This window comes from Heterocephalus glaber, unplaced genomic scaffold (genome assembly GCF_053883595.1).
Source record: "Heterocephalus glaber isolate CG9 unplaced genomic scaffold, H.glaber_assembly_v1.0 deba00001264, whole genome shotgun sequence".
Taxonomy (NCBI): Eukaryota; Metazoa; Chordata; class Mammalia; order Rodentia; family Bathyergidae; genus Heterocephalus; species Heterocephalus glaber.
In genome coordinates, this window is record NW_028258231.1 from 69,984 (window position 1) to 82,070 (window position 12,087).

The following is a 12,087-nucleotide window of genomic DNA, read 5'->3' on the forward strand; positions in this document are numbered from 1 at the left end:
AGAATATAAACTCAAATCAAGAGCTGAAGAAAAGATAGTGTTTCCAGCAAATGGCACTAGAACACCTGTTATCCATATATACAAAATTACCCTTAACCCTTTATTTCTGTACATAAAAATAATTCAAAAGTATCTATGAACCTAAATATGAAAGACTGAAACTCGAAAACATTAGGGAGAAATTATAAAGGATAGTGTTTATGAATTTAGGGTAGGGAAGAACTTCCTTTGATACAGAAAACATGATATAGAAAAGAAGAAATTGATAAATGAGATTCCATCAAATTTGGAACTTTAAATGACATCATAAAAATGAAAAGTAGTCCTTAAACAGACCATTTTTACAATGCATATAACTTATGACCCGAATATATAAAGGACCCTTACAGCTCATTCATAGACAACCCAATTAAAAAGTAGACACAAGAAGATGTTAAATAGCCAGAACAGCACAAGAAAAGGTGTGCAATGTTAGAATCAGAAAAATACTAATCAGTACAATGACAAGATTGAATTATACACTCATTAGGGAGATGAAGTTAAAAGCTTTAAAAAGCTTTGTCATGACTTTTTCCTTTTGTTGGATTCTCCCGTTTTGCATTTAATTTCTCCAACCCAACAGATTCATTCTTCTGGGCTTAGTGGCATTGGTATCCTCACTGTCTTTTAATAGGATGTTGTCTAAAATTTTTTGAAGTACTACTTTCGAATTCATGAAGTTCCTAAGGTGCTCTTTATCATGAAAGTATCTTATTTCTCCATCAATTTTGAAAGATAGTTTTGCAGGGTACATCAATCTGGGTTGGAGACTGTTTTCCTTTAGGGCTTGAAATACATCACTCCAAGCTCTTCTTGCCTTGAGGGTTTACATTGAGAAGTCTGCTGTGATTCTGATGGACTTTCCTTTGTATGTGATGTGTTTCTTTTCTCTCACTGCTTGTAGAATTTTGTTCTTCTGTTGGGTTTCTGGAATCCTAACTATTATATGCCTAGGTGCAGATTGTTTTTGATCAAGGCCAGTTGGATTCCTATATGCCTCACTTATCTGTATGTTAAGTTCTTTTCCCTGCTTGGGAACTTTTCTGACAATACTTTTGTGAACTTTTTTTTAAGTCACCTGCACACTCTATTGTTTCTTCCTTGGTTCCAATCAATCTTCTGTTATTCTTCTTTGCATCATCTAGCAGCTGCTGGATTGCTTTCTCATGGTCCCTTACAATTATGAAGCAATTTTTCTTTTCCTGATCACTAATTGCAATCTTATCTTCTATATCTGAAATTCTGTCCTCACATTGGCTCATTCTGCTGTGTAGACTTTCAATGGAGTTTTTGATCTCCTGGAAATCTGTTTGTATCTGTTGTATGGATTCCATTTGTTTCCTATGTTGTGATTCCATCTTGTTCCTCAGCTCCTCTCTACATTTATTAATCATATCTAGCACTATGAGCACAATCTCTGCTGTTATCTGACACATTTCTGATTTCATTTTTTCCAGATCCTCTTTTTTTGCCAGTTCTTGGAGGCCAGGTAGTTGAGTATCAGAGTGTTCCATCTCTTTTCCCTTTGGGGTTGCTGAAGGTGATCTGGAAGTTTGGTTTTGAGACTGTTTACAAGTCTTCTCATTTCAACTCTGGAGGGTGAGGGAGTGCTGTTGGCACCTGTGTGGTTCACCTCCTCTGGGCTGGGAGCAAAGAGATGGATGGCAACCGAGAAATCCCTTCCTATGGGATGGGTGTGGTGTGACAGTTGGTGGCCTGGAAGCCCTTTCCTCTGGGCCAGGAGGAGCGAGAGAGATGGCAGGCCAGAAGCCCCTTCCTATGGGCTGGGAGCAGTGGGACAGATAGCTGCTCAGAAGCCCCTTCCCCATGCTCGGATAATACACCATTTTATTTTTGTAAAAAAACACATTTATTTTCCAGTCTCCAGCTGATGGGCACTTGGGCTAGTCCAAGTTTTAGCTATTACAAATTGGACTTTAATCTACATGGGTCCACATATAGCACTGTGATATGATTCTTTTAATTCTTTGGGATGATACCCAGCAATTGAATACCTGTTTCAAAAGGGGCTTCCAACCCTAGCTCTCTGAGGTACCTCCATCCAGACTTCCACAGTGGTTGCACTAGTGTGCATTCCCAGTAATGGAGAAGGGTTCCTTTCTCCACAGAACCCCACCAGCCTTTGTTATTGGATGATTTCTTGATAGCAGCTATACTTCCTGTGGTGTGGTGGAATCTCAGGGTTGTTTAGATTTGCATCTCTCAAATGACAAGTGATGTTGAACATTTTTTCATGTTTATTTGCTGCTTTTACTTCTTTGTCTGAGAAATGTCTGTTGATTTCAGATGCTCATTTTTGGATTGGGTCTTAAAGTTTGGGTGGTCTGATTATTTTTAGTTCTTTATATACTCTCAATAGTAGATCTTTGTCTGCAATACTGCTGCTAAAAATTTTACCTCCTTGTGCATTGACTCTTGAGAGTGTACTGGATTCTTTTGTTGTTCAGAAGCTTTTTAATAAGAACAGATCCCACTTGTTGATTGTATGTCCTAGCTACAGCAATTAGACAAGAGAAAGAGAAAGAAATGAAAGGAATAAAGAGTTAAATTGTCATTATTTGCAGATGACATGATGCTCTATATAGAAGACCCCTAGAATTCCAGCAAAAGTATTCTAGACTTAATAACCAAATTTAGTGCAGGAGCTGGATACAAGGTCAACACACAGGAATCAATAGCTTTCCTATACATGAACAACAGACTCACAGAGAGAAATGGGGCCAAAAATTGCTTTCACAATAGCATCCAAAACACTGAAATACCTAGGAATCAACCTAAGAAAAGAAATCAAAGACCTCTACTCTGAAAAATATAGCACTCTGAAAAAACAGATTGAAGATGATATCAGAAAATTGAAAGACATAGATTTTGTTCTGTTGAATTATTTTTAATTTTTTCAATATTGATGTCTATTTTGTAAGCATTTTCATATTCTATTTTATAGTTTTAATAACTATTCATGTTAAAATTTGGAAACGGAATTTTAGAAATTTGATTAGAGTAATGGCTTTCTGATCAATCTTCTAAAAGTTTCATATTTTGGCCTCAGCTTCTCAATAGTTATGACTGTGTTTTTCTTTATGCTCATTTAGTTGACTTCCCTTGAGCCAATGGATCATTTGAAGAAAAATTCATGTATGTATCATGTGAAAAAAGAAGTCTTCCAGGGTCACTAACACCTATAAGAGTTGAATAGGTGTAGGTTTTGGAAGACATATTTGGGTATACCTAGGAAGGAGCAATCCTGCCGGGCTGCCTCACATTCACTCTGAGAAATACTTTGAATCTTAAATTTGGCAATCATGGTTGTGGCAGTATTTTATATAGATATTTCTACAGCTTTCAGGAATAGAATCTTCCTTTCTACTCACCATCTTCTGTGTCACATATATGTAAGGATTCTCAGATTCCAAATAGCCTTATAAATGTCTCCAGTAGCAGACTCTCACATCACTGTTCATCTTCCCATTTTTGCTAAATGAAACATGATAAGTCAACTTTTAATTGTAAAGTGAGGATCAGGAAAGGTAGGGGGTATCAATCCCAAGGAATTTCACCTTTAAAACAGAAGAGAATTCATGAGCTTCAATGATTAGAGCATTGAATTTGGAGAGATGGAAAGTCCTAGTAAAGAATCTGTTGTTCCTAATAAATATAAATATTTCCTAAGTCTGTGGACAAGGGAGACTGTGGAATGACTGTAGATCAATTGCAGAGAAGTAACCCATGGGAATCAATGCAGGGATATTTCTAGATGCTGTATTAAACTGAGTAACTTCATCCCTTTAAAATATTTGTTTCTAATCATTTGGGGGACAATGCCTATGCTCTTATATTTGATATTTGAAATACATGAATAACCACTCCTTTACCCAAATGGTGTTCATAGGATTGACTTTGGGTTGCCGTCTTTGAAGAGGTAAAGTGAAATGGAGTCATTAACATGGTCCTAGTCCAGTGTGACTGGTGTCCTTTTGAGAATAGGAGAGGAGAGCACTACCATGTGCTCAGGGAAGGCCACATAGAAACAAAAGGAGAAACCAGCATGCAGGAGCCAGTCCGCCAGTTCCTAGACAAACAAGCCCTGTAGAACTTTTTATCTCAGAATTGTAAACAATAGTTTTCATTTCTATCCACTCACTCAAACACTTTGACATGGCAGCCCTGCTGGCATTTGAATAATTGTATGTTAGAACAAGATTGTTAAAACTATATCCAATTCTCTTTGGTAGCACAAAAGAAAATGTATGAGTATTAAGAGACAAGTTTAAAGTTTGTAATATTTATGGAACAAGGAAGAAATCTCATTGAAAAGGACAGAGACAGAAAAAGACAGAAATTACTCAACACATAGACAGGGTCTATCACTAGTGATCATGTAGTTTGACAAAGATCAGCATCATGATCCTGTGCTGGCAGATGCAGGCATCAAGAAAAGGGTTCCTTGGAAGATCCTCCATTGCTGATGTTTAGGAAAATATGTGAAAAATGTCCAAGAAAATAGAAAATGCAAATCTCTATGAGTGTTTGAATTGGTTATTGTGTATTCAAATGGGCAGTAAAATGAGGAGAGAAGGTTTCATGCTTAGGAAATGGGGAGAATACAGAGTTATTTGCCAAAGGGTACAAATTTCATGTGCTTAATAATATCTTTTTTCCATTAAATATATTGGTGAATTTTAGGTACAGAATACAGTTGCATTCAGGATTGGGATCTTGTACCTCTACATAATGTATCTTTGTTCTTAATTTTTCCCCATTTCCTAGGCCCCCCTTCACCCCCTCCACCCTTCCATATTTACAAATACTTTGTTTCCATATTTTTCTTTTTCTCATATTTTTTTCTTTTCCCTTCTTTCCTTTACCCTAACCCTCTCACTTCCCCTACTTCTTTAGACCTTTTCTTCCTATTTCACAATATCAATTACACATTTTCATTCTTCTTTACATTTTTAGTTTTTCACACCAGAGAAACTATTGAGATAAAGACCATCTATTCCAATTTTCTGTAGGGTTTTTTTCATCATGAATTGGTGTTGAATTTTGTCAAATGATTTTTATGCATCCATTGTGATGAGCATATGGTTTTTGTCCTTGACTCGGTTAATATCGTGTATTACATTTATTGATTTGTGTATGTTGGACCATCCTTGCATCCCTGGAAAAATCCTACTTGATCAGGGTTCATGATCTTCTTGATGACCCCAGGTATTCTGTTTACCCGTATCTTGTTGAGGATTTTTCCATCTATGTCCATTAGGGATATTGACCTGTAGTTTTCTTTTTTGGATTGGATCTTTCCCTGGTTTTGGAATCAAAGTAACACTTGCTTCCAGGAATGAATATGGAAGTATTGCTTTCCTTTCAGTTTCATGGAAGAGTTTAAAGAGTAATGGTGATATTTCTTCTCTAAATGTCTTGTAAAATTCAGCAGTGAAGCCATTAAGACCTGAGCTTTTCTTTGTAGGTAAATTTTTAAGAAAATTTTCAATTTCAATGATTGTAATTGGAGTGTTTAGAATTTTTATCTTCTTCATTTAACTTTGACAATTTGTATATATATAAATCTGTCCATTTTGCATGTGTTTTCCTTTTTATTAGAATACAGGTTCTTGAAGTAGGTATTGATGATCCTCTGGATTATTGCTGGATCTGTTGTGACTTCATGTTTTTTATTTTTAATTTTTTTTTCTAAATTGAGCCTTTTCTTTCTTTTTTTGATAAGGTTGTCTAAAGGTTTATCAATTTTATTTCTTCTTTTGAAAAACCAACTCTTTGTTTCATTGATTTTTTTTGTATCATTCTCTTTGTCTCCATTGCAGTGATTTCTGGTCTAATCTTTATAACTTTTTCCCTTGCACGAGCTTTGGGCTTGTCTTCCTCTGTTGTTTCTAGGAGCTTTAGATTGAGTATTAAGTGTTTATTTGCATTTACTCTGTTTTTCCACTGTGGGCATTCACTGCTATGAATTCCCCTCATAGAATTGCTTTCATTTTTTTTTTTTTTGGTACCTGGGATCAAACTCAGGTCCTTGTGCTTGTGCAGCATGTGGGGAAGCCATTCAGCTAAATCCTCAGCACAGAATTCCTTTCATTTTGTCCCATAGATTCTTGTATATTGTATTGTGATTGTCATTTCTTTGTTAAAACTGTATAATTTGTTCTTTAATTGCCTCTGTGACCCATTGGTTGTTCTAGAGAGTGTTATTCAATTTCCATGTGTTTGTGAAGTTCTTGTGGATTCTTATGGTATTGGTCTCCCGTTTAATTTCACAATGGTCTGATAATATGCATGGGATAACTTCAATTCCTTTGCATTTACTTAAACATGTACTATGAACTAGTATGTGGTCTACTTTGGAGAATGACCTGTGTGCTGGTGGAAAGAATGTATATTTTGATTTTGAGGGCAGAACACTCTGTAGATGTCTATTAAGTCTATTTGTTCAAAAGCTTGGTTCAGTTCTAGAATTTCATTGTTAATTTTTTGTCTAGATGATCTGTCTATTTGTGACACTAGTGTATTGAGTTCCCCCTACAATTGTATTAGGGGTTATTTGGTTTTTTTCATATCCCTTAATATTTGTTTTATATAATTGGTGGCATTAGTAGTTGGGGCATATATATTTATGATTGTTGTCTCTTCCTCTTGAATTGTTCCCTTTACAAGGATGTAGTGACCAACTTTGTCACTCTTAATTAGTTTTGTTTTGAAATTTACTTTGTCTGTGGTAAGATTGCTACCTCTGCTTTTTTCCAGGTTCCTATTATGTGGAGAACTGTTTGCCAACATTTTACTTTCAGTCTATGAGTTTCTTCTTGAATTAGGTGCGTTTCTTGTATACAGCATATTTTTGGATTTTGCTTCTTAAACCCTTCCACCAGTCTGTTTCTTTGGATTGGTGAAATAAGGCCACCAACATTGATGATTGTAACTGATATGTATTGACTTTTCATTGTCATGTTATTTTCCTGTTTTTGGTTCTTTTTTATTTTCCCCCTCACCCTTTGATTTCCTGCCTTGCCTGATGGATTTGCTCTGTTGGGCCTCATGGAGTTGTGACCATCATTATCTATTTCTAGTTTACATTTTAGAATTGTTTAGAGTGCTGGTTTGCTATTCATGAAGATTCTCAGGGATCCTTGTCATGGAATTATCTTATTCTTCCATCAATTTTGCAAGATAGTTTTGCAGGATACATCAGTCTTGGTTGGAGGTTGTTTACATTTAGGGCTTGAAATACCTCACTCTAGGCTCTCTTTGATTTATGGGTTGGTTTTGAAATGTCTGTTGTGATTCTACCGGGCTTTCCTTTGCATGTGATTTGTTTCTTTGCTTAACTGCTTGTACTATTTTGTTCTTCTGTTGGGTTTCTGGGATCTTGATCATTATGTGTCTATGTGTAGGGTTTTTTATCATGGCTCATTGGCATCCTCTATGCTGCACTTATCTGTATGTCAAATTGTTTTGCTTGTTTTAGGAAGTTTCCTGTCATTGATTCTGTGAGCAATATTTTTTATGTAATTTGTACTTTCTCCTGCTTTTTCCTGGAATTCTTTCAGTTTTATATTATTGTTCATTCCATCACCCAGGAGCTGTTGGATTGATTTCTCAGGGCCCCTTACTATTTTTGAGAGATCTCCATTTTCATGGTCAATAACCACCATCCTGTCTTCTTCTTCTTTTTTTTTTTTTTGGTACTGGGGATTAAACTCAGCTACCTGAGCTTGCACAGCAGGCAGCAAAACCACTGAGCTAAATCTCCTGCCCATCCTGTCTTCTATATCTGACATTCTGTTTTCAGATTGGCTCTGCCTGCTGTGTATACTTTCAATAGAGTTTTGAATCTCCTGGATATTTGTTTGAATCTGTTTCATGGATTCCATTTCTATCCTATGTTGGGCATTCATGATTTCCATTTCTTTTGTATTTTGGGTGTTCGTGGCTTCCGTCATGGTCCTGAAGTCATCTTTTTTTTTATCTGTTTCTCTTCTAGAGTCTCTGGTTATGTCTGTCACTCTGCTCACCATCTCTGTATTTATCTAGGATATTTTTTCTGTTTTGAATTTTTCTAGAGCCTGCTTCATCTGTTTCATTACTTCCTGTGCTATCAGTTCAAGGTGAATAGGTGGTTGATTATCAGACTTTTCCACCTTGTTTCCCTCCAGAATTTGCCTTTTCTGAGCTGGAAGTGTGGATTTGTGCCTTGCTTAAATATCTTGCCATTCTTACTTTTGTTGTTGTACTGTCCTTGTTTTAATTCCTGAGTTGATACTTCAATATTGCTTATTGTAAGTACCTTTCTTGCTTGTAATTAGAACTGTTATGGAATGATTGCTTCTCAGAGATGTCTTCCAGATATAGCCAGTTGTTATGTTTTGAGTCTCTAATAACTCCTAGGCATTTATATTTTCATTATACTAGGAAGGAAAAATGATTAGATCAATCACAACACCTTAGCCCAAGTGATATACTTAGCAACGAGATGGCATCAAGCACAGGTTAGAAAATGACAATTTGTAAGATATTAATCTATCACCTTTAACCATGTGAGTGAAATCAAAGTTGAGGACCAGCCCAAAATATATTTATAGTGAATAAACTCTTCAATATTCCAAATGTACCCTTAGAAAGAGTTGGGGAGGAAGAGATAAATGTGTAGAAGTATAGGGAAATATTAGCAGTGAAGCCAGAGAACACAGGAAGATCATGCAAACTCTAGGAAAATGTTGAAGACAAGAGGAAAACACAGAATGAAAGAACAAAGACAAGAACAGGACAACTTAACCAATAGGGAGGCTAGCAACTGTATTTACATTCCTTTCAAACTAATGAGAATTGAGAGGAAGAAAAAGAAAAGAGAAAGAATAAATCTGAATTAGGGCAAAAAAAAGGGAAGATGAAGAACAATATGGGAGAATGAGAGAGCGAGACAGAGAGTAAAAGAAGAGAGAAACAAAAAAAAAGCTTGGAAATAGTAGAAAAAAATGAATATGAGACAAAAGTAATTTAACAAATAAAAAATAAAAATGAAGGGCTTTCTTCACGGTATGTCTCTGCTGTCACAATAGACAACATGGGCAGCAGTAGGCAGTTCTAAGTCAATTAGGCTCAGGGAGCCAGCAACAGAACCCTTAGATTCAGGCTGATTTTTGGCTGTGTGTCCCAAGTTGAGCTCCCTGACCTCCTTCAGGGTTGAACTCTGCAAGGTTCTACTACAGGTTCCAGCTGCCCTTACCCTGAAAATAGTCCAGGTTTTGATGGGAGATGGTGATCCCTCTGGCTTACTAACTAAAGTGTTCTGGAGTGCCTTCATTGCAGAGATTCCCTTCACTTTTCTAACAGACTTTCATTTTTGTCAAGGAGCTTGAGAGTGAGGCCCTCTTCCTGTTTTTCACTTCTGCTCTATTTTCTGGAGCTTGGGACAATGGCCTTTAGGACTCCCTGGGCCCCTGTGGTGATTTTCCAGGTAGTAGGACAGCCAGAAGGCCAAAGACCAGCAAGTTCAGGTTTGGAATGGTGGTGCAGGCTACTCACTCAGAGGCCAATGTAGAGGTGGGGTGGCAGCCCAGCTTCACACAGCTCAGCTCCTCACCCATCCACTCTGTGCTTGGATCCTGGGCTAGAGACTTCTTGATAAAGCCAAAACTAGAAGACATTGTACTTGCAATGTTTCTTTCTATTATTAATATTAGAAATGTCATTCTGAGTTTGAATCATGTCCATTTTATAAAATGTGAATCAAAACCCAGCCAGAACATGTAACAATATTAATATCAAGGTGCAGTACTTGGTTGTATTAAATTTTTGCCTACTTATATTGGTTATGAGACAAATTGGTTAAAGCTCTAAAAGATCAGAGATTTTGTTAAGATTAAACTGATAAAATTCTATGTATGTATATTTGGCAACACAGTTTCATATATTATAATGTCTTATTTTATTCAAATACCTATATAAACAAGTCCATTGATTATACTTTTATTCACAACAAATATTCTTTATAAATGAAATACAGTTGCCTGTACACTTATTATTGAGGGTTTTGGAGACACATTACATTTCCTAAAGTCTTTCTCACATGCAAGCAAAGGTCTGCATATAAATGTAAGGTAGGTGTGTTATGGAAGTGATGAGTAACACAAAACTGAACTGCATGGGCTACAGCAAATCCTTTAATGAAATGTCCCATTGAGCCAGGAATTTTAGTTAATGATCCTCATAATTTATATGTGCACTACTTCGGGGCAGTACTGGCTTAAGTAATGGTGGGAGTAAATGCCAGCAGACTGAAAAATGTGTAATCCTGTTACTTTCTGAAGCAGAAGATTTTAAGGGTCACTTATGTAGGGTGGGTGATGGTGAATGAGCCCCCAGATGAATGAGTGTCTGTGTCAATTCTTCCCTTTATACAACATCTAACCAAGATTGGCATCCATTCCTGGAGAGCAAGGTTCAACTTCATGGCTGAGAATGCAGGGTGGCATCTAGGAAATGTGGCGGAGGTTGAGGGATCATTTCTACCAAATGATGCAAATCTAGTGTAGTTTGAAAAATTCTACCATATTTATCTAAAGATGGAAACTAAGCTCCACATGGGGATGGCTCATAGCTATCTCTCTTTTGCAATCAGAGAAGGAATTCCTTACATTTAAAGTAAAAGGCTGAATAGGCTAATGAATAATAGACGCAATGCTTTTCATGTTCCTATCTATGAGATGACTGCATTTGTGCCTTATTTTTTAACCAGAACTACACACTCAAATTTTACTTGGGAAGAGTTGAGACCCTTGTGCTTTTGTCCAAGTTCACTGCATTTTCTGCTGCTTGGCAGTAGGCTCATATTTCCTTGAAGATCTGTGACTTCCTAACAGATGAGTTTAAATCCTCAGCACAGACTGCCATCTTAATAACATTTTTCTCTATCCACAGATTCATTGCTTAGTTGTTATCCTGTGACAGAATCTGTACTGGAAAGCAACTGACAACTCTGTGAATGGCATTGAATGAGCAGGTGAGTAAGAATGGGTTTTTCTACTGGTATTACAAGCTCATTGAGAGCAGATAGTAAGTCTTAAATCCAAGTAGGAGGGATTAAGGAATCTATATTTCAGGGAGGATTTTATTCACACTAAGGTAATTTTAATGGTTGTAAATGTATAATGTCTTATTTACTATATAATATGTATACAATGCTTTAATATAAAAATATTTGCCTATGAGTTTCAGTATCTTTGCGTATGTGAATCTACACTATGGCTTTGTACTTATAGAAGAAATGTAAGATATTTTCTCCCTCATTGAGTTCCTTGTTCTTTTTATAGAAACACTGACCTCCTTGCCTGTGCTGCTAACTCTAGTGCTGTTAGAATTGTGCTGGATGCAGGGCATAGCTGTCTGTGAGATGTAGAGCACTGCAGCCCATGGCAGTGAGGGAGTTAAATATTTCACCAGGTGAATTCAATCAAAAGGGAGGCAAACATTTTCGTATCAAGTCTGTAAGCTCTGGAAGAATAATGAAAGATATTTAGGAAGATTTGCAATTGCCAATCATTTAATTAATTTTACACTTAATAAATTGAATAGTACCTCCTTCAATGTGGAAAAGGCTTCAAAGTATAACCGAAAATACTTTATTGTTCTGGACCAAAGTCATAGTACTTTCATGTCAATAATTCAGATATTTTTATATTTGATGGACGCATGTTACTATTGTATATTATTATTAATTAATTGGTTGTAATCTTAACTCAAGAGTGTAGTAAGGGAATTCATATAACAAAACTAGAAGGCTCTGGAAATTTTTTGAAGAACTGAACATATGGTACCTCATCTAAAGCTTCTTGAACATGTGAATATAGTGACAACATTCATAAAGGAGACCTTCAAGAATAATATTGGGAGTTTTCTGAGAAGATTGAGAATCCTCAGAGCTCAGGAAAGTTCATCTAGAACAAAGCCCAATACCCCAATTAGAAAGATTTGTGATGAGTCCTGCTTGGCATTTGTTCTGAGCCTCACTCTGCA

At 36.4% G+C, this 12,087-nt stretch overlaps 1 protein-coding gene across 1 annotated transcript in view; it reads left to right on the forward strand.

The window, feature by feature from the left end:
* LOC147828149 (uncharacterized) overlaps positions 1-12,087 on the forward strand; it is a 33,734-nt gene that overhangs the window by 3,011 nt on the left and 18,636 nt on the right. Inside the window, 1 exon segment of the mRNA XM_087211016.1 lies at positions 10,993-11,074. Coding sequence (XP_087067142.1) covers positions 11,057-11,074 — 18 coding nt within the window. The 5' untranslated portion in view covers positions 10,993-11,056.